The sequence below is a fragment of the Toxorhynchites rutilus genome, chromosome 2 (genome assembly GCF_029784135.1).
Source record: "Toxorhynchites rutilus septentrionalis strain SRP chromosome 2, ASM2978413v1, whole genome shotgun sequence".
In the NCBI taxonomy this organism is placed as follows: Eukaryota; Metazoa; Arthropoda; class Insecta; order Diptera; family Culicidae; genus Toxorhynchites; species Toxorhynchites rutilus.
In genome coordinates this window covers 256,891,210-256,914,965 of record NC_073745.1, presented here as the reverse complement: position 1 = coordinate 256,914,965, position 23,756 = coordinate 256,891,210, and the positions used below count along the sequence as shown (strand labels likewise).

The following is a 23,756-nucleotide window of genomic DNA, read 5'->3' as shown; positions in this document are numbered from 1 at the left end:
AGCTCCTTTCCGCAAATGAACGTTGACCAAGCAAGCAGTCGGACACGAACGAGTCCCGATCCAGAACGGCGCTGAAGGAACAGGAATATTCAGCGGAAAAAAAGAAGAAAGCGGAAAAAGTGGTCTTTTCTTGCCAGAGCTGGAAAATTTCATTGTTAGACTAATACAAAAAAGGGATAAAAGCAAGAGTCGTGTTCCGTGAGTGAATTATTATCAATTATAAATTTGTCATATGTGAAAGAGTAATGAAATTTTTGTCCAAAAAAAGATTTATGACGAACCTTCAATTTGGATTCTGCTGCTGAAAATTCCCGAGTGGATTTAACAGTAGTTGGATAACCGTTCTGAAGGATTGTGCCTGTTTGATGTTCGGAAAAATAAATCGGGAATAAAATTGGTTCGAATAGTGAAAATTTGAGCCTGAAATCGATGGAAAATTTCACTACTTTGAGCAATAGGTGTGAAATAATGATGTGCTTCTAATGAGTATGCATGTGACGTGAAAAGAAAATCGAAGAATCGGTACAAGTCCTCGCTACATACGTAACGATACGGAAAAGAAATGCAGTGAACCATAGCGAGACTCGCGATTGGAAAATAAAATTTTCTCTGTTTTGTGGAAACCCATAGTCTACAGTTGCTAAAGTGAAAAATTGGATTTTCAGCCTACATACACACTTGGATAGCACCAAAGGAGGAACGTAAGAGCAGGAGTCTGTGAAAATTTTCTGCCTGAGGAACGAGATTCGGATTTTTACACATCTCAACCCGCAACAAATATAAGAAACACCTAAAATGTAAGTCGCAGAGAACCATTGTCCTTTTGTCGAGAAAAAATATATCAAATTAGTTTATTTATTTAGACAGAATCCTTCCGCCCCAGGATGGGGTGTATATTGCCATCAAAAAGACGTTTTCTAGGAAAATATATCGTGTTGATAATGTACTGAAAATTACTTCTCCATGAACATTTCCATTCATACAATTTTACTTCACCTTGTCCGACCACCATAAAGCATTCATCCCCGTATTGGGTTCAGCTTGACGATGGTTCATTATGTCGTTCTTCATGCAACAGACTTGTATTGGTAGCGGGAGAGAATAGAACAGGACGAGCTTTCTCTCCAAATCCTTCAGCAGTTTTCCATTTTCTCTCACGTGGGAAAAATTAAATATGTGTCAATCGTTTACCACGAATGTCCAATGTGGCTATGCTTGTTCGTGGCTTTTGATTCTAGTTTCGCGGACGTTGTTGAAATGTTTATGAAATTTTTCATTCGACATTATGTTTCTTATGTATTTTGATGCCTTGAAAGTTACCATAAGTATTAGCAACTCAAACTTCGGTTCGCTTCACATCTGCGTCTTGATTTATTGATCCGCACTGATGTTCTTTATACTATTGATAAAGTATAGCCACCAGAGCATGGGTGCGAAATGATTGTTTATCTTGGTTTTCATTCATTTTAATTTATCAATAACTAGGACTCGTATCGATATTTGTGCGGAAGTTTGCTGCAATGTTTACATTTCACGAGCACTTCCTGTTGCTAGGCTTCTCCTAATGCTCCCGAACGTAAGGATCGAATTCAACGCCGTTACATTTTATTGCCCATAATTTGTTGCCCTACTCATTCGATCAATAAAGGTGCAATAAGGGCCAAATTCGGTCCGCATTTGTACTATATCTAGATTGGCTCACTTCCTAGGCTGTGTCTTTTTACGTAAACAATGAAGCGTTCGAAGAATAGAACGATATGCGTCATAGTGCTGCGAGGCTAAGCTGAGTAGTGAAAAAAAGGAAGGACCGAATGACGCCACAACGACGTGTAGCATAACATGCTTTTCCAGTGTCGTGTTTTTTCCTTTCGCTGAAGCGCATCAAGGATAGCACTTGTATCCAAAACTTCTTTTGGCATCTTCACTGAGTACGCATACAATTTCGATATTTCTTTTGCTTCAGACCTAAACCACCCTTTCGGTGAGTCATAAGCCCATCTAGATTCCTTCAAACACCGCAATGGGAGTATCCTGAAGAGCCGACACATAAAAGGCATAATAACATTCAGGCATTGACACAGATATTACATTCACATGACATCAAACACCATTACATCTATTAACCCTTTCACTATACTCTATATAAACTTCATTTACCCTTTATCTTTCTCTTTCCACACACAAAACCTGAACACTATTTCACTCTACCAACAATATACTTTCCAATAACAAAGATGAGCGCTGAACCAACAGCAGAGTAAGTTTTGAACAGCTAGGTGTCACAAGATATTCTAGTTAAACATGATAATAGCAGTTTGTTTTATAATAGGCTTTGTTCACGTTCACTTGCATGCCATTGTGCCATTGCTTTTGTTCAGCGAATGCTAATATGAAAAGAGAAAAAATATAAAAAAAAATATTTCAAATTAGTGAGAAATGAGTGATGTTCTATTAGAAAGAAAAAAAACAACAATGCAGTCGATATTACTACTATTACGCATGTATATTTAAGTGTAATAATAATACTTATAACATATCATGTCATCCACATTCTCACTAAAATTAGATGAAGCTGAAATTCGATATGATATCGATGCTGCTTCACTGTCGATTATTTTCCGGGCTGCACATTCTTCTCGCTGCTTTGATAGCAAGTCCATCAATCCAACAAGATGTTCTTGTGTATCGGCTGTATACGAAGCATTCAGTACTACGGTCATGTATTGCGAAAGTTCAAGTTGTTCCTGAATTGCAACGGAGTTGAGCGCCGTTGTTTTACGAATGAACGAGAAAAAACTCTCCAGACAATCTTGGACGAGTTGTTATGGTTGTTATCATCATTATATTATAGATATGGATATTTAAATCACTTATTTCATCCTTTTAAAACATATTTTTGAGATTGCCTAATTGAAAATATGCAAAATCATTGAATTCGCACCAACCAAATGTTACGATTCATAAAAACAGAAATTAAAAAATCCGAAATTGTATAATATTTGGAAATACTGGCATTGTTTTTAGGTGACGAAGAAGAGTAAGAAGCCAGTTGTCTGATCTAGTGATCCCCGATTTTTGAAATTAATCGTTCAAACAGAAATTAAAAAATCCGAAATTGTATAATATTTGGAAATACTGGCATTGTTTTTAGGTGACGAAGAAGAGTAAGAAGCCAGTTGTCTGATCTAGTGATCCCCGATTTTTGAAATTAATCGTTCATCAGCTAATCGAATACTTTTTAGCAGTTTGTTATTCGATACGATTAATCGCTCCAAATATTCGATTAATCGATTAATCGTCATACTGAGAGGAATAATTAGTTAGACTAATATCTCTCATTTGTTAAAAAGCCATCTGGAATCAAAAAAGCGTTCATTCCGCTTGAAATTCAATTATTATCGTTTACGCTCCCCTGAACTTGTAAACGAAGCTCAATTCGCGTTGACGGCATTGAGTTTTGTTTACGAGTTTAAGGGAGCGTCAAAGAAAATGATTGAATTTCAGGATAAAACTGCAGCGGCCGTACGTTTTTTTTCTCTGCGTTTGGATCGATTATTTTCTTTTGTTCCAAAAACAATTCCGGCAAAGCAGATGTTCTGCAACGCGATATAAAGAGAGCATTGATTTTATTTGGTTTGGTTTTGGTTATTTATACAAAACAACTTTTTTCGTTGCCGGATTTAACTAAAACGTTGAAACGATGCATTTCCATACTTGAAAAATTCAAACAGAAAATCACGGAAAAAACGCTGTAGAAATTTAATTTTTAGGAATTATATCTTCAGCTTTCGCTTATAATCAGATAAGAGTGTATATATCACGTTGGCCATGCTTCACTGTCAATTTTTCGTAAATTTGGAAAAATGTCGTCGAACGAAAAAGAGCGTCGTGAATTAATCCTGCGCACTCATTTCGAGAATCCGGAGTTGTCACATCGGGACATCGGTAAGATGCTGGGAATCGTCCAATCCACGGTCAGCAGAGTACTAAAACGATACTTCGAGAACCATAGACCGGAAGGTGAAGAACGGCAAAAATGGATGCTCCGTCAGTGAAAAAGATCACAAGCGCGTAGTTAAGCAGTTTAGACGTGATCAGAGAAGTTCGGTCCGGGATGTCGCCAATAAGCTGAATTTGTCAAGTTCATTCGTCCAGCGGACCAAGCAGCGGGAGGGCCTGCGTACATACAAGGTTCAGAAGGCTCCTAACCGCGACGAAAGGCAAACATGGTGGGGAAGACGCGAGCCCGGAAGCTGTACACCGAAATGCTGACGAAGCCGCATTGTCTGGTAATGGACGACGAAACCTACGTCAAAGCGGACTTTCGTCAGCTGCAGGGTCTGTTGTTCTTCTCCGCAGAGGACAAATTCAGCGTTCCGGAGGAGATTCGCAAGCAGAAACTATCCAAGTTTGCCAAAAAGTACATGGTGTGGCAAGCGATCTGCTCTTGCGGAAAGCGGAGCGCCCCCTTCGTGATGACCGGCACGGTAAACGGGCAGGTTTACCTTAAGGAGTGCCTACAGAAGCGCTTACTACTTACTACTTACTATTGAAGCAGCACGAGGGCCCGACCATCTTCTGGCCGGATCTCGCTTCGTGCCACTATTCAAAGGACGTGTTGGAGTGGTACGAAGCCAACGGGATCACCTTCGTGCCAAAGGAAATGAACCCGCCCAACGCGCCGGAGCTTCGCCCAATAGAGAAATATTGGGCGATTATGAAGCAGGCCCCCCGGAAGAACCCAAAAGTTGTCAAATCGGAGGCGGACTTCAAGAGAAAATGGATTTCTGTTCAAAAAAACTACAACCTGACGTTGTACAGAACCTTATGGACGGGGTAAAGAGGAAGGTGCGAGCATACGGGCTTGGGCTCGAAGTATGAATAAAAAGAAAATTCCAAAAGTTGTTTAATAGTTTTTATTTTACTGTCTAAAATTTTCAAAAGGATCGGTCTACTGGGCGAATTTCTACAGCGTTTTTTCCGTGATGCAATTTGATGTGACACACCCTTTATTGTCAATATATGGCAACACTTAAACATATCCTGTGTTGTACTTATCGCATTGGGTCATACTATACGGCTATTTGAAGCTAAGACAAGACGTGACAACTGGCTTCTTACTCTTCTTTCTGCATTTTCGTCAGCCAAGTGCTAGATAACAGGGAGCCGAGCCACGCGAGATGTGAAGGTTGCCAAATGTTATAAAATTTCGGAAGATTATTTTCCCATAAGATAAACATGTGTTCTTCGTATCATGTATTATTTGAGCTGTACAATTTTTCATATTAATTATAAAATCGGGTTCATATTTTAAACAGTTAGTATTTTCCTGTTATTTTGGTATCCAAAACAAATTTAAATTCAGAGAAAGCAAAAAACGTAGATTTGATAACAGGAGTATGATATGTTGAAATACATGAATTGAATGAAAATTAACTTCTCCGTATCGAATGAATGTTCAATGTGAATGGAAAACTTTGTTTTCTTCATATGGTAAAATAATCTCTTACAAAAATGGTATCTGAAGATAAATTTATATTATAATAAATTTTAATGAGAATATCGGAAAGTGTATAGAAAATGGGTTAAGTTATGGTAAGAAAGACGTGCTTCATATAAATAAACAACGCCAAGTAAAAATTTTCATTCAGATTTTGACAAATTTAAAACTGCCTCCGGGCCGGCTAATCTGATGTGGTGAGAGTAGTAAGCCTTGTTAAAAACTAATTTTGTTTCCAGGTGTCAACATTGTATAGTTGTCATCGAATGAAGTGTATCCTCATTTCGTTTTCACCGTGAAGTGTATACGGAAATAAGGCATTATAATTCAACTCTGACATCGTTCAAAAACTAACAGTACTGTACAATGTCTCTCTTCGGAAACTGAACACAGGACGTAACAGAAACAAAAATATACAAAGAATCCATAATAGAAATTTTCGTTAAATTGAAATATGAATGCAACTATTAGTCAATTTTGAATATATTTGGCAATACTGTGAAAATGTTGGAAATCCCATTTTAGTATATTTATCTTTGTCAACTGTTTTCCTCATCAACCAATCAGGAGTCGAGTTGCAAGTGGTCCGAGTTTGACAGAAAAAGTGGTCCGGAATCGGCCCCCTATTGTCATGTCTCGTCTCAGATTTGAAGACAACAATCTGTGCTACATGTGTCGTTTTGACAGTGTTGTGATTGTCCTTTTCAGTCTCAAGTTATAGCACGTCAAAGATGGAGTTCACCAAACAAGAAATTCGCCATATTTTACGTTTTTACTACCTGCGAGGTAAAACTGCAACGAAGGCGGCCGAAAAAATTCGTGTAGTTTATGGACCCGATACTGTAACGATTCGCACAGCACAGCGTTAGTTTGATCGATTTCGTTCTGGTGTAGTGGCTGTCGAAGATAAACCCCGTACTGGTAGGCCAACCGTCGTGGAAACCAAGACCGGATTGACGGTCAGGAAGGTTTTGCTGTGTGTTTGGTGGGATTGGAAGGGAATTATCCACTATGAGCTTCTCAACTATGGCCAGACCCTCAACTCGGTTCTCTACTGTGAGTAGCTTGACCGTCTGACGCAGGGTCAAAAGCGGCCAGAATTGATCAATAGGAATGGTTTTCTTTTTGACGTAGGACTACGTCTTTCATTTCTATACCGGGGTGTAAAATCAAAGTTCCGAAAACGAAAGCGTTACGCCGGAGACCGAGATTTTGAGTGTTAATAGCTCCTAAACAACTGAACGAAATGGTATGATAAACACTTCATTCGAAAGATAAAATGTCTACGCGTTCTATACTTGTTACTTTCTGATCCAAAAACTTGTTTCAATAGTCTTAAATTTGCTTTCAAAATAGGCTATTGAAATCACCAATCGGTATATAAGCGAGCGCCGCTCGGAAATCCACTCAGTTATAATTGAACAGCGATTGGAGCATGTTGTCGCTGTTGTGGTGAAGCTCTTCATTTATCATGAAAGCGCGGATGAACGGTGTCACCAAGAGCCTGTTTGTGCACCTTAGGCCAGAAGGGAATCCATCAGGAGGAGAGTGATGCTACAAACGGTTCCCCGGGAAGATCTCGAAGCAGCCGCTACACACACACACACATACACGCACGGAATTCTTTCCGTTTGGATCGAGAAAGGTCCGGAAAATAATCTGCCAGTTCCTCTAGGAATTTAAAAATACATTCATGTGAAAGAGTTTATTTGAATGTTTTCTATCCATGTAACACTGTGACCAAATATGTTTCAATCAAGTGCTATTAACAGATGGTTATCGAGTTAGCATTAACCACTGGTGGGCTTCCAGTATCGAGGAAAATGTGGAAATATCTAATCGTTACTGAAAATAATCTGCCAGTTCCTCTGGGAATTTAAAATTACATTCATATGAAAGAGTTTATTTTAATGTTTTCTATCCATGTAACACTGTGACCAAATACATTAGGTTTTGTGATTTTTCAATCAATCGGAATCAACAGGATAGCTTCTGAAGATTATTCTTCCCCATCAGTAGGATATTTCTGTATCCAATATTGGATGCATAAAACCTTGTGCCTCCAACGTAACGCTCTCGTTTTCGAAGTTCTCCAAATATTCATTCATTCAGAATGAATTCAGATTCAACTTCATACAAATGATCTCTAAATCAACGATAGTCCTACGTCACCCTTGCGGTTATACCATAGATATAACCCACTTCCTGTTTTTTTTTCTCTATTATAGTGACTTTCAGCACATTTCGGCTGGTTCGTCACTTTTACTTCCATTTTTGGAAGAATGTCGGGAGTGAGAATTGAACTCGTGATCTCTGCGTTAGAGGTATGGATGTTATCACTACGCCAGATCGCCTCCACTAAAAATATGGAATGGTGTTGTTTTCCATCAGGAAAACGCTCGGCCTCACACATCTTTGATGACCCGCGAGAAGCTACGGGAGCCCGGATGGGATGTCCTACCTGGCTATACCTGGCTCCAAGTGATTATCATCTCTTCCGGTCCATGCAAAACGCTCTTGGTGATACTAAGTTGGCCTCAAAAGAGGCTTGCGAAAACTGGCTGTCTGAATTTTTTGCAAATAACGAGGGGGGGGGGATAATGAAGTTGCCTTCTAAATGACAACAAGTTTGCGAACAAAATGGCGCATATTTGACTTAAATTGGATAATTTCAAATATGTTAAATAAAGTGTCAAATTTCGATCAGAAATACGACATTTCTTTTTCCCCAACCCTATATAAAAAAAACGAACTTGTAAATGAAATTACGGGTCCACCCGCACTTGTAGAAAAGTACAAGTCGAAATTGTTTTACTTTGTACTTTTAGATTCATTATGCAACAGCAATCTACAAGTTACAAGTTACAAGACGAATATAATTAGTAAAATTTTGATTATTTAACATTATTCCCCGTCTGAAAGACACCCGGGTCCATGTTACCAACATCTAATTCCACCAAGTCTACGTTTGTTACAACATGCTTCTTTGGCATAGAATTGATACGCACCCCTTCAACCTGGTCGAGTTAATTCAAAGGGCAAAAAAATTAGGATGAATATATAATACTTAAATACATACTTCGATTGTCGTTTTTTGTTCTTTTTTCCATAGTTTTTTTAATCTATGCTTTATCAACGATTTAATGAAAAAGAACTTCAAACCGCGGCAGTAAGGTATAACTATTTCGCCTGAGAGACAAAGTTAGAAATTAATAAAAGTGTTTTGCAGAAGGATAATCATTGGATTTGTCTATAAATTTCTGTAGTAAAACAGTATAGCGACTAATTTCCATATCAATAGATCTTGAGTTGAGCACATCGATGCACATTGATTATTTGCTTTTTTTTACGAATAATTGAAGTTATGATTACTTTCTGAAAATGGTGAATCAAAGCATTTAGCTTAGCACGGCCTTGAGGTAAAATAAGACGACTCCCTTAAGCCACTGGTTCAACTGAAGCCAAGTCACAAAGATTATCTTTGAATTTTGAGCTGAGATATCAGGGACATACCCTATTATCAGAAAGCACCGGGAATTTTCAAATAAAACAAAACATTTCAGGCAAATTTATTTTATCTCCTTCAAAATATGATCCATCTGAAGCAACCCACATGTGCCAACGGAGGATGGTCTTTAGTTGACTCGTCGCATTCTCTTTGATCTCCTCGATCGACTGAAATCGCTTTCCACGAAGTGGCAACTTCAACTTGGGGAACAAAACAAGTCACAAGGGGCCATATCAGGTGAATACGGTGAATACTTGCTCGATGGTATTTACTTGATACTTGGTCAAGAAATTCAGTACAATCCGAACTCGGTACGATGGTACCTTATCATCATGCAAAACCCAAGAATTCTCCCCAATTGAGAGACAGACGACCACCAAAGCCACGAAAAGGTAAAATAACACGCCGATATACATCTTTTCATCGGCCATGGTTCGATACTTCATCAAACAACTCTGCTTCTTCCTGTCGAGTATACACTAGTTCTTCCGGTTTATTTAAAACGTTAAGCCCTAACCGAGCTAGGGGACCAAAGATGAACTTTTCGTCTGACTCACGTTGGTCACTGCGGATCAATAGGGGACTTTTATAAAAATCATTTTCCAATTTTGTTGTTGTCGCTTCAAGTTGACACTCTCTAAACAAAAAGCCCAATGTCAGTGGGATGAAACCAGCTCAACGTATTAATCTTTGGATGCATTAGAAGCGCTCTTGAACAGTCTGTCAAATAAAAGTTTTTTTTGAGGTTCATCCATTTAAGAAAATCAACATGATCAAATTGTGATATTGAAATATATTGATATCGCGGGACATTTTCGTTTCTTTTGCCAAATGCGGGACGTTTCACTGAACGGAATCTCACGAGGGACATTTTGTTGAAATGCGGGACTGTCCCGCGTAACGACATCTGGTCAGTTCTTTCTTGGGTGAAATTCGAGCCTCTTTTCTTTGGTAAAATTCTGGTTCGGACACATACGTAAATAAATGAAGGTCGAGTCACAAAAACCTTTGTTCCTTTTCGGAAAAAAGGTGAAGATAGTGGAATATTGCAGGAATTTTTTTTTCCAAGCAAAACAACTTGACAAATAAACTTGTATGTATGATTCTCCATGATCTAGGTTACTAGGTCTTGAAATATTTGATCATAAAAGAGAGGTAAACCAGACAATGTTTGCACATAAAGTGGTGTTTGGTGAAATAGATTGGACTGGTATTCTTGCAGAACTGAATATTTATGCACCTGAGAGAGTCCGTCGCTTCTTGGGCTCGTTTTTGTTTTCATTATCTTGGATCCGTTTTGCTCCATGTTAGAACGATTCAATGAGTTTTACGGATTCTTCGAATTCAACCAATATGCTGAAATCTTTTGTCGCCGGATTCAACGCCAGATTCCATTATTTTTAAAATATTTAGACCACTGTTATCGATTGTTTTAATGGGTTCTGTATAACGTATACCATAAAGATTTGGGTTGTTTTACACTACCTCGACTATCCCCCATCAGATTTTAATATGATTACATATAGTCGAATAGATAAACAAATAATTAATATTCTGTGTAGAGGGTGAATGCCAACCTCTTATTACATCCCATGTATTTCGCTTGCAATGCGTTGTATTCCCTTTTATACATACCGTGCCTATGCGACGCATCCCTGCCGCCCATATTTCGCCCGCTTTGCGGTTTGCTCCAACCCTGCATCGCCCAACCCAACCACGCAGCACGGGCTCTTGGCCTCCGGCATTCTGTCAGCGGTGAGGGCAAGACGGCCAAAGCATAAAGTATCTCCGAAATGGCTGGTCTTTTTTGGTGGCTAAAATCTCACATTGTCGATCCTGCCAAGAGCTGGAATTTTCTGGCAGTACGACTACTTGTGTTCGTCGCAACTAATTAACCGTTTTGCTGATTATTTTAGTGTGGTGTGGAGTGAAAATGCAAAAAAAAATCGAAATTAAACAAATACGTGGAAGTGAGAAAAACATGGCTGTCGTCCCATCATTGTGATTTTTGTGTTATCGCTGGTAGCTGGAAAGATGGTTGAACACGAGTGTTTTTTTTCTCACATTTCGTTAGTTTGTTGAATGAGGGGAAAATGTGTAGTGATGTGCGTTTTTTGCTTGAAATGTGTAGTGATGTAGATTGTTGATGGAACGGATCGTACTTATGTTCATTGAAAGCGGATCGCGACGACCGCGCTTGGTGCTATTAAAAGCGGATCATGACGACCGCGCTTGGTATTATTAAAAGCGGTTCGCGACGACCGCGCCTGGTGTTATAAAAAGTGGATCGTGACGACCGCGCTAGATTCAATAAAAAGCGTGTCGCGACGACCGCGCTTGGTATTATTTTAAAGCGGATCGCAACGACCGCGCTTGGTATTATTAAAAGCGGATAGCGACGACCGCGCCTGGTGTTATAAAAAGCGGATCGTGACGACCGCGCTAGGTATAATTAAAAGCTGATCGTGACGTCCACGCTAGGTGTTATTCAAAGCGGATCGTGACGACCGCAGTCTTTATAGCGGATCGAGACAACCGCAGAGTTTGTAACGGGTCGTGACGACCGTGCTTTGAAAATTTGTAGCGGATTGAGACGACCGCGCTTTGAGTGTTTTTAGTGGATCGAGACGACTGCGTTTTTATTCAATTAGCGGACCGCGATGGTTAGAACGAATGATAGCGGATTCAGACGACCGCGTTTGATATATGTGATAATCATATACTATGGTGGATTGGAATTACCACGCGAAAAACGTAATGGATTTTGAAAATATTTTGAGAGTTTAATAGCTGACGAAAAATGCGGAGAAATAGATAAAGTCTTTCATTTTTGCACATCCACCAGAGAACTATAAAACCGGTGAAAAAAAATTCATAATCACAGTGTCTGTAAATGAATAAACTACCGGGAGGAATTGAACGCAAAGGCTCGAGAAGGCGCAAGGCAGGGAGCTCGTCGTCGTTTTAAATTAGGCGAGACAGTCGTTGTTGAACGTCAGGCTTGTGCAAAAGGGGAATAACGATTCTACCCTCGTAAGTATACCGTGACGGAAGAACGGAATGAAATGGCATACATATTTGATCATGTAATCGACAACATAATGAACTATTTATCCCTGAGTTTCGGTTTTTTTTCGGAAGAGGGGTGATGTGTGGAGGGTGAATGTGATCCTTTTATTACATCCAATGTATTTCGCTTGCAATACGCTGTATTCCCTTTTATACATACCGTGCCTATGCGACGCATCCCTGCCGCCCATATTTCGCCCGCTTTGCGGTTTGCTGCAACCCTGCATCGCCCAACCTAACCACGCAGCACGGGCTCTTGGCCTCCGGCATTCTGTCAGCGGTGAGGGCAAGACGTGTGCTCTGCGGCCAAAACATAAAGTATCTCCGAAATGGGTGGTCTTTTTTGGTGGCTAAAATCTCACATATTCTATTTGATTTGAATATCTTGCACTATAATTTATTAAGTTTTATAACTAACCTAACTAATTTTCAAGTCTATATAATTCTATGTCAGGGATTCTCAATGTGGTCGATATCGAACCCTTGGGGTAAACGAAAACTTATTTAAGGCGTCGACGAGTTCTAAAAATCGACCCCTATTAATAACATACAACATGTTAGATGAACCAACTTGTTATGAAAAAAACTAATATTTTAGTAGAAAGTAATATTGTTGTAATTTGTGGTAATAATTATGAATTACACTTGATATTTACTGAATTTTACACAGTGCATTCAAAAATTTCCGGGACTACCACGCGCTAAATCGGGAAGTGGCGCTATCTCTGCTCCAACGCGCGAACTAATTCCTATCAACTTCTGGCCAGCTACCGTTTCTACCGTGAACCGCTATCTTGATTCAGTAGCTAGTTTTGACTGATAAGAGTAACGCAGTGGTTTTTTGTCGCGTCACAATTTTAATTATGGAGCAGAGAGCCGCCTTCAAATGTTGTGCCACCAGGGCAAACAGTGAATGCGGTCTTCTACAAAAGTGTCCTGGAACGATTGTTGGCACGGATAGGGAGCGTGCGACCCGACCAGTACCGATCTGGAGAATGGTTTTGGCTTCATGACAATGCGCCCGCACACATAGCGATTTTGGTAGCGCAGTTTCTAGTCAAACGAACGCCAAACGTCATCACCCACCCTCCCCTATTCTCCGGACCTCGCCCCGGCAGACATTTTTTGTTTCCCAAGCTAATGAACGTTATGAAAGGGGACCGTTTTGACGATGTTACAGACATTCAACGAAATATGACGTGTATTATGAACTGTGAACTGAGTAGTTTAAACGCGCCTTCCGACACCTCTTCGAACGTTCAAAACTTTGTGTGGAAAGAGAAGGCCTATATGTAGAAAACTAATCTAATCTTTTGAGTATCTCGTTTTTTCTTTGTTTTAAAAAACAGTCCCGGAACTTTTTGAATACACTGTGTATGTCTATTTATTGATAACAAAATGATGTTAAGTTTACTTACTCAAGTTTTTGAATTGGTAAGTATTTTGAATGATCCTATTCATTCAGATTAATTTTTCAAAGAAATTTGTCTTTAGGGGTGGATGGTATCACTTCATTTTGGAAAAGGAGTCTCTTGCCCAAAATAGTTTGAGAATCCCTGTTCTAAACGGTAATATTTGATAATTATTCACATTTATTTCTCCAGTGCTAATAGCAGCATGGAGAAGAAACAATTCCCCAGTACGTAATTGATTTTGTTTTGTCAAATGAAATATTTTAAGTGTAGATTCTAGTGCACAATTTGACACAATAATCAAATGAAGTAGACGAATGTCATGCCAACTCGACTGGCTGTTGGCAGCACCATCTCAGATAGTAGTGAAACGTTGTTTGTGTTAAGACATGGGTCATTTAATCATCTTTGCATACTTGAAATATTCGAAAAATTAATAGACTACTTTTTGGAAAAAGCCATTTTTTTTCATAATTTTTTACAAAAATTTATAATTCAAAAACTACGATACCTTCTTCTTCTTAAATGGCTCTAACGTTTTTTAGAGGAACTTCACCGTCTCAACGAAGCATTAATTGCGTCATTTTCATTAGTACTTAGTTGAGATTTCTATGCCAAATAACACACCTTAAATGCATTCTGAGTGGCAAGCTCTAGAATACGCGTTAGCACAGTGCAAGTCAGAGGAAATCTCTTGACGAAAAATTTCCCCGACCAGAACGGGAATCGAACCCGAACCCCCGGCATGTTAGGTGTGACGCTATCCACTCGGCCAAAAAAAATATTTTGAAAATTGATTATTCATTCTTCTCAAAACATATGCATTTAAAATTTAAAAAAAAACATTTAAATAGCACCTCAAATTTTCAACAAGTTTTCCATACATCGGACGATGGGCACATTTACATGGAAAAAGTTTTTCGAACAACAACTTTTTCATTTTTTTCTTTGAAAAAATATTATTAATGTTTAATTTGTAACATTTTTATGTATAAATTATCGCAATTTACATGCTCTGCTAACTTTTCTCTATTTAGAAACATGTCAAGAACATGTCAAACGTGAGAATTTACACACAAAAATGTTGCGGAGGAGATCTGGCGTAGTGGTAACATCCATACCTCTCACGCTAAAGGTCACGAGTTCAATTCTCACTCCCGACATTCTTCCAAAAATGGAAGCAAAGTGACGAACCAGCCAAATGTGTTGAAAGTCACTAAAATACAGATAAAAAAAAAACACAAAAATGTTACGAGCCAAAAATGTTTTTTTCAGGAGTCTTCATACAAAAATGACTTATATTCCAAAAACTATAAAAGATAGAAAGTTGATGCCTTCGACAATTTATATTTTAACAAGGTCTAAAACTTTGTCGAATACACTATATTGCTATCTTGACTTTAAACAAAATTAGGATAAGTTGCATTTTTTCAAACGAAACATGGAAAAGTTGTTGTTCGGAAAGCTTTTTCCCTGTAAAAGTGCCCATCTTCCGATGTATGGAATACATGTTGGAAATTGTAAGGGCTATTCATATATGTATTTTTAGAAATTTTAGAAAAACACGTTTTTGAGAAAAATGAATTTTAATTTTTAAAAAAACCTTTTTTTTTCAGCGAAATTTTTTTCCATAAAAAATTGGTATTTTTTTGTGAAAATTTAAACAGTTTCCTACATTTCGTCCTTTGACAAGAATTTTGTAGGTATCATAGTTTTTAAATCATAAATTTTCGTGAAAAATTAAGAAAAAAATGTCTTTTTCCTAAAAGTAGTCTAATTCTTTTTAGAATATTCCGAGTATGCAAAGTTGCTTAAATGACCCATGTCTTAACACCCCCAACGTTTCACTACTATCTGAGATGGTGCTGCCAACTCCTAAGAAGAGTTGGCATAAAATTCGTCAGTACCTTTGTCGAAGTAAGTGCAAGTTAGTTGAACCCACATCCCAGTTGAAGGGTTTCTACTCGATTATAGTGGATCAAAAAAATAACGATTTCGTTTTTATTGAAAATTTAAAAGCTTTAAATTTCCAAATGAATATGCCACCGTGATCGATTTTTTCACGGTTCAAAAACAAACTTCATACGTTCATAAGACCTTCGAAGCGTCCCATCGTTAGTCACCGGCGAAACGCAGTTGCGTTTTCAGTCATGTCCCACATCAGCATATAAACGATTTGAGCAACGATTTGGGGCAAACCCTGCCAATGTACTATTCAACACCAAAAAAAAACCTTAACAGCGCTTGGTCAAAATTAATGGTTCCATTCGGTTCATGCCGCAGAAAGTGCGGTGGCTTGCAGCTGCTGAAACCAACACTTGTCGAAGAGTTTCGTTTCCGAGAAACACTATGCTCCACGATATTGGTGGGTGAGTGGGCATGCGCAAATCGTACCGTGTATCGATTTCTTTCCGACACCACATTGCTCACTATTTGTTGTGGAATGAAGCTCTAAGCACTTTGAATTTTGTGAATAACTCACCGCGGTACGATTGTTCCTGGTCTCTCGATGAATATATTTATAGGAATCTTTCCAAATCTCATTTACATCTGAATCTCACAGAACGTACTCAAACAATATGAATTCTCAAAAATAAATTTATTACCATTCCTGTATTCGACAAAATTGTCGTGCAGAATCACTCACTTGATGAAAAATAAACATAATGATTCAAGAAACAATGTCCAAACGCATTATCCTCAGTGGGATTCATCCAAATACAAGAAAATTGGATGTCACATGAGCTGAAGCTGAGAGGCGATTTTGCTTGTCTTAAATGCTGCTTAGGTGAGAAGAAATTTTTCTAGCATTCGATTTGATTCTGACGAGGCAGAATAGATTCGCCCCGACAACAAAATAATGTGATAATATGGTAAGCCCGGTCGGCCAGAAATTTCAACAACAAAGTCAAATCTCCATATCCAAATATTGCTATGTATTTGGTAAGGATCCGGAGGATGTCATTCGCTATGAGCCGCTGAAACCGTGTTAAATTAACACGTTAGAGCTATATATACAACAATTGATTTGTCTGATGCGAACAAAATGTGCGTCGTAATATCCCACTATTAGAACGATCGGCCTCATGTTGCTATGCCGGTTAAGAACTAATTGGAAAACAGTAGATGAGCAGCTTTACCTGGCCCTATTTACGACGTATTCTTACAATATCGAGATAGAAAATGTCGGTTTCTGAGTCATACTATCAATAGTCGTCAGCTGTTATTATTCAATTTTCATATCTATTCAATGATAGTATGTTCATGCCCGTAAAAATAAAATAGTGCAAGATTCCAAAAAAAAGTTTGGTAGAAGCTTAATCAGGACCTTACAATGTCTCTTCAATTAACACGAAATAATTTAAGTTCGCAACTAACTCACGTAGGTTGAGAATATATTCGTATATGCTCGTCTCGTTCATTCCTTTCATTTTTCACACTGAAGTGAAGTTATCGAATCGTCATGTTGAAAGCGAATCAAAATATGTATGAAATATGTATGAAACCATCTCATATTCAAATGAATGTTTCGTTTGAGCTCGTAACGTACTCCCCGAAACTAATGAAAACGAGGATGTGAAAGGATGCGCAGTACGCCAGCTGGAGTATTCAGTTACCGGTTTGCCGGTTATGTGGCTAATAAGCCCTAATATTCCTTTTTTTTTTGGAGGTTATCAGAGACAAACTTGTTTGATGAAATAAAATCGCTGTTTTCAGCGAGCATCCTTCTGCAGATGAAATGAAACTATTCGGTAATTATAATGTAAGCGATTGCTCTACACATTCAAAGGCTACGACAGCAAAATTTGGAAAACGAAATAGAAGAATCGATGTTCCAGTATGCGTATAGAATACATTGAATTGAAAATGACTCTGACTGAGGAAAACGGAATGAGTGAAAAGTCATTTTCATCTCTTAGTTTCGAAATTGGCAAGCTCTGAGCTGAATGTTCACACTGTCTAATCTTTAAGGCAGTCAATGTTTAATTTATGTACCAAAACCTTCCCATGGATATCAAGAAGTAAGATGGGAGTTTGTTAGTGGGGAGAAAGTAATCACAGTGTTATTACAATGACAACACTGCAACTCTGTTGAAGTATTTTAGATGAAATTCCAAAGCATGACCTCTGAAGCAGAATATAATTTCTTCAACGAATGTTTGAAATCTAGAAAACAGCGTGTCACAGAATCAACTTAACAATTTCGAAACGAAAAGATGAAAATGTTTTTTTTTGACATAGGACTATGTCTTTGATTTCTATATAGGGGGGTCACTCTACGATAAATGTAACGATTTATTAAGAGTTTTCAAACGCATATTACTCAAAATGGTTATTGCGACATATGTTGTGTTATATATCATTAGACTGGAAATTTATCCAGAATTTTTTTTCTTGAAACAAAAAAAAATGAATATAGTAAAAAAAGTTAACAATTTGACGATTTAATTGGGTATGTTTTCTTTCGATTGCACTATCCACTCGCTTCCTCCCCGACGAAACGAGCAATCTTTTTGCCTGAATTCGGGCGTTAGCTTATAATGTGAGTTGATGCGTAGAATGAATTATTCTTCATTTAACGATAATAGGCATTAATTTTATATTATATTGTATGTTGTCCAATCAATTTGTGCTCAATTCATGTTTTTATCGTGTAGGTCTCACTACTAACAATTTGTGTAATTGTGGTCCAAGATGTTAATATCGTGTATGTTGTTTGGTTATACACACGTTAATCAGATTATGATAGCTTGGGTAGTCGCGATCTTACAGGGCTATAAAGTTATTACAAACAATGTTCCGGACAACGTAGTAACGAAGGAGATAATGCTATTTTTATCTATATTATATTTTTGTAGTCATAGATTGATTTGACTCAGACTTATATTCTTATATCACTTATATTATACTTATATGATACATGATGACTCTTTGTCTTCTTCTGCATGATTGGATAAACAGAAGAAAAGGGTAGTAATGGCTTGATTGGTATTTTTGTGTACATTTTTGGACAGAATGCCAATTCTACCACGTTATATCATCTAACCCGTTTAAAGGATACAAGTACATACAGGAAACGGTTTTTCCAGGGCAACCATTTGAGGTATCAAAAGAGAAAAAAAATACAGATTTTGAACAATGAAAAACTCAATTTAAATGCAATTACTACACACAATCACAGTCCTGTGTTAAGATCCCGTCCGTGCCCCTAGGCTCAGACCCATCAACTTTTACTGTTACCTTTTTCTCCAGCTAATTCAATTTCGATTGTGTGTATTCACTACGCATACTGACACATCGATTCCTTTGAATTTGAAAGCACATGCTTTCACTTGACGATTGAAACTGCCCTATTCATTAACATTTGAATGTGCTATATTTCCCTTTCAGTTTCACATGCCAAAGAACGATCACAGCTTTCAATTGAAGTTGAAAGTTTCGTTCGATTTCATTTCTACTAACTGGATTTCCCTAGAGCGTTTTGAAAAAAAGTGGAATTAACCCTTTATAAGGCCGTAGAAATAGGCAACGGATCGGCTCTAACCTCAGAGAACAGAATCCCTACATGAGGAATAATACATAAAACACATAAAAAATTAACTATTGACAGTATTTACGTTCACTATAAACAGTTGAAAAATTGGTGGCAATACAGTTGCCACTGCCCGTTAACCCTAACAACACTGCTGGTCGCTGCCTTGTAAATTCACTTTATTGCGCCTTTATTGCGATATGCAAAAATCAAAACAATATTTTTAGTGCAGCGAAAATACTGTTTTTTTTTAATATAGAGTTTCGAAGAAAAAAATTAAAATTTGAACTTTTCATAAAATACACCATTTATTTTATTGAAAAAACTACATTTTCTTACACAGTAGATTCTAAATAGTATGTTTACAGCGAAAAACTTATCAACTTGTTGCAATTTTAACGAATTCAGGCAGAATTTTCTGCCGGCCCTCCAAAACGGTGGTTTTGTTACATAAAAATGACTCCCAAGTTAATATCGCACATTTTCAGCAGCCCGAAAAAAATTGCAGTATTGCCACATACCTTTAGAAGTTTTTTGTTCAAGTAAAATATTGAAATAATATTCCAAGTACAACGAAAAATATATTTTTCGCGGGTGGCAATATAGTTGCCTTACGGCCTTATGAAGGGTTAATGTAGACATATGAGAGCATATTATACTTACAACCACCGCCGGCAAACTGATTACGCCTGCTGGCAAACTGCACATTCTTTCACATCGTATTTTCCTTAGTTTCAGTTGATACGGTTCGAACGGTTCAAATCATTCGATACAAGAACTTTTCATTTTCATTTGACGATTTGATAATTTCGCTTCAGTCTGATGAATGAAAGAAATCAACCTAAAATGAAACGAAGTGAAGTGAAATTCTCTTTATTGAGCGTGAAGAGAGAAAGAGAGAGAGAGAGAGAGAGAGAGAGAGAGAGTAGCACTATTTTCAGCCTGCAAGAGTTTGCATGAAATTGGAAAGCGACAGACTCATAATTGAGTGCCGATGTGTCAATTGAAATGAAATTGTAGGGCCTTGTCCAGAATACAGTGGCTCAAACTCGAATTAGTATCCACCAGATCTTTTTTCACTCCTTTTGAAAATAAAAAAAAACAATTCGCGGCTCGCGGATTATTATGTTCTCGATAATCCGCGTAGACGGCACTGAGCTTCGTTTACCAGTTTAGGGAAGCGTCAGTGAATAGTTGGTTCCAAGAGAAATGAGCACGTTTTCTAAATTAAAACTATGAATTGAAATTAACTTCTCCGCATCAAATTAGTATTTTATTGAAATTGGAAAATTGTTGGCGGAGCAATTGATTGGGAATTTTCGATAAAGCAGCACATCTTGAGAATATACTTACACACCAAATACGGAGGGCAGGCTCAACAAACAACTACACATTATACGTTCTGGGATCAAACAAGATTGTGTAGTGTGAAACAATTTCGGGCGAAAGACGGCAGACCCATTATTTTTGTGAGAAAATCCCAGATTACACATTGGCAATTACTTCGAGAGGTATCACACTTTGGATAATTATGAAATGTAAGAATTTTATATTTGTTTGGTTTTTATATATTATGACATTTGTATTCATCAACAATTAAGAAAAAGTGGTATAACATACAACGATGGCTTTTATTTCAATGCGTATTTCATTACCTTACATGTAAAAATTATCTTTTCACTAAAATTGCTTCGAATTGCTGATAATATGAATGAAAAAAAACTTCGAGTGCAAAGGGTTAATCTAGTTCAAGTTACCTTTTTCTTTAACAATTCTGTGCAAACGTTTTGTATATCCATCAAAGATGACGCTCGCACCATGTCTTGAAGGATTTGCCCTGGAATATTGATCAAAATCTCCATGAGTTGGTCTTTATTATGTTCCTTTGTACTTTCTAGATGTTTATATGGAGCGCGACAGTGCTCTTTTTGTTACACGCTAAAACCACGGAGAGCGAAGGGTTTCGCCTTTCGAGAATATATTCTGGGTACAAACTGAAAAAATCTAGATCCTATCGCTTATTACTCATCTATTTTTCGATAATTTTTACACCCATCCATCGGTCCATATAAATATGCCCAAACTCATCCTTATTTTTGGTATATGCTCACAAAATTTTCTCCGCGCTCAAAAAGATTAAAAAAAAATTGATGAAAATGCCGGCAATTCATCGCTAGAGATAGCATCGGCCAAATTTTCTGCACACCACGCCTGTGTCTTCTTTGCCTTATGAGTAATTTGGATTATCTCGAAGCAAACAATTCCTCAAAACCTGTTCGATGTAATATTTTATGTTAATTTTTATGTTAGTTTCTGCCCGAACCATGAATTTCGACACATCCAGAAAGCGTTATGCAACAAGTTTATCACTCAGAATGTCAGTAAGACTGTTGGCAAATACACGCTCGTTTTGCTGATTGTGACTATCCTAAAAGAGAAAGAAGGTGTTTCATCTCAAAATAAAATGCCGGACCAAAAACTCAGTCACGTTTTTCGTCCTGACAACATTTCTACAGCCTCCATTGTATCAGACATTTTCAGACCCCTTCAACCTTTTCAAGGCACGACAGACAAAGCGTCGACTCATTCTGAACTGTTGTCACTTCTGGAAATGTCACACAGTTTGAACTTTTGCGAGTGCAATTCCAAAATTAGCTTGCGTACAGCTTTCATGCTTGCTTCGGAACGTAAACAAATGGAATCACGCAGTAGCTTCAGTGATCAACTCAACTACGAAGGGGATACACACAAAACTAACAATAACCGCTGTTTCTGTTGAAATTACCTGGTCAACGCAAATGAAAAAGTACTGTTTTTCACTGCTGAAGCATAAGCTTCCACAAGCAAACGACATGCTTCGCTTTGCTCGTTACTAGGGAAATTTTGACATCCTTAACACGCTGAACAATCAAGTTTATTTGTTTGTTGCAGAATGACACTAAAATATTTTTGAAGTAAATAAAAAAATACACATACATGTCAAATTGAAAGAACGCATATACTGTCGTTCTATGCATAGTTGTCCCATGTTAATTTTTGACAATTTCCACATTTCTCCACAAAACGATATTTTTTTGCCTAATCTTCCGGAAAAACACAAAAAAAGTTATAGTTTATTCCCGGCTTTTAAAAAAACAACATCAAGCTCAATTGTCTCATGTTGATATTCTATTCATAACTGTCCCATCATGTATTTTTTGTACAAGCACAAGAATTTTATGTCACGCTTCCAGCAGGGCTGATGTACTCATTCCTGGTTTGGAAGAACGAAAAAATTCTCAAACAATTACAAAAAGAAGCTTAACAGAACACGTGTACACTTGTTAGCGAATGTCTAATAACAATGAGATTTATATTCTGCAAAGTATTGCAGATCACTCATTTCTTCATAAAATGATGTTTTCAAGCATAATCTTTCGGAGAAACACGAAAAAACTCATTGTTTGTTTCCAGTTTTTCAAAAAACAACATAAGGTTCAATTGTTCCATGTTGATATTCTTGGCATAACTGTCCCCCCCCATGAATTTTTAAGCCCGTAACCAAGATCAATTGATAGAAATGAGGGGTTCTTTTCACATTTCAATAAAAAAATAGTTTTCTGCTAATGAAAAATCCAGTGTATTGCTAAACCAAAATGCTTAAAGCTTCTGGTAGACAAATATACTAGAAAACTTTGAATGCGTTTTTCTCAGTTGATGATTTTGAAACATGGGACAACTATGCGTAGAACGGCAGTATAACCCTACCAGCAACATTCAAAACATCAACCTGACAATGTCAACTCGGTATTTTGCCTACAATTAATAATTTTGTCAAGCACAAGGTATTATGGGATCTCTAAAATATGTTTTTGTTAACATTATTTGTTTCAGAAACAAGCATTACAAGTAAAACCATAATCAAGACTCGGCCTTTCATGGTCTAGAAGGAGTATAAGAACTTCTGTTTAAAATGTGGCTTTGTACCTCAGATGTTGCCTATGTAGATAAGCATTTTCGAAATTCGTGAAACGGACTTCTGTGATGTGTTCTTTTTGGGTGAAAACTGATCAGTTCTCAATGCCTTTCAGAATGCTGAAACCGGCTGGAACAACAGGCTCATGAACCATTCCACCCAGCGCGAAATATGCTGAGAGAAGTGGTTCGCGTGCAAAACCTTTCAACACAATGGTAATAACAGTTTTTCACATTCTGAGGTTACACTCGGTGTTGAAATCACGAACGCTTTATGTGAGCGAACGTTCTTGATAATATCTAACGTTTAAGAAATGTCGCCTAAGACTGTTTGTACCCCTCTAGAGTTTCTGGGAAAATGCAATAAATCGAAGCTACCATAAAACTTCTTATTGTTAGGAATCGAGCAATGCGATGGAATCCATGCAAAGATTATCTTACAAAATCTTTCGATCTGAAACCCCTCAATCGAACTGAATTAATGGTATTCCAACAGACGGGGACATTCAAAGGGTTGGCAGACTTCGAAGCTACTCCAGCGACTTCTTCACGTAATGAGCGGAGGCTAGATTTGGCTAAAACACTACATCCTCGTTCGGATGATATTTTTTGGATCAAGGAGGCAACCTTCTGCAGGTACTTTGTGCTGTAAATCTCCCCGTCTCCAACGGAAGAAGAGCGGCTTTGACATTTGAACATCTTTTCGCTGATAGTTAGCCACATAAACTCCTCCTTTGGGAACTGGGTGTGGGAGATGTACTTCACGTCGAAGCTTACCTC

The 23,756-nt window shown here is 37.8% G+C and overlaps 1 protein-coding gene across 5 annotated transcripts in view; it reads left to right on the top strand.

Annotated features, from left to right (window-relative positions):
- Positions 1-23,756, top strand: part of LOC129770219 (neuronal synaptobrevin) — a 59,103-nt gene continuing 35,347 nt past the window's right edge. For 4 of the 5 annotated variants that reach the window (XR_008742057.1, XR_008742056.1, XM_055772916.1 and 1 more), the window contains exons 1-3: positions 1-198; positions 666-797; positions 2,235-2,257. Coding sequence is in view for 3 of the 5 variants with exons in the window: in XM_055772916.1 (XP_055628891.1) it covers positions 2,235-2,257 (23 nt within the window). In the remaining 2 variants the exon portion in view is untranslated. The remainder of the gene's footprint in view (positions 199-665; positions 798-2,234; positions 2,258-23,756) is intronic. The other variant, XM_055772917.1, reaches the window with a different exon arrangement.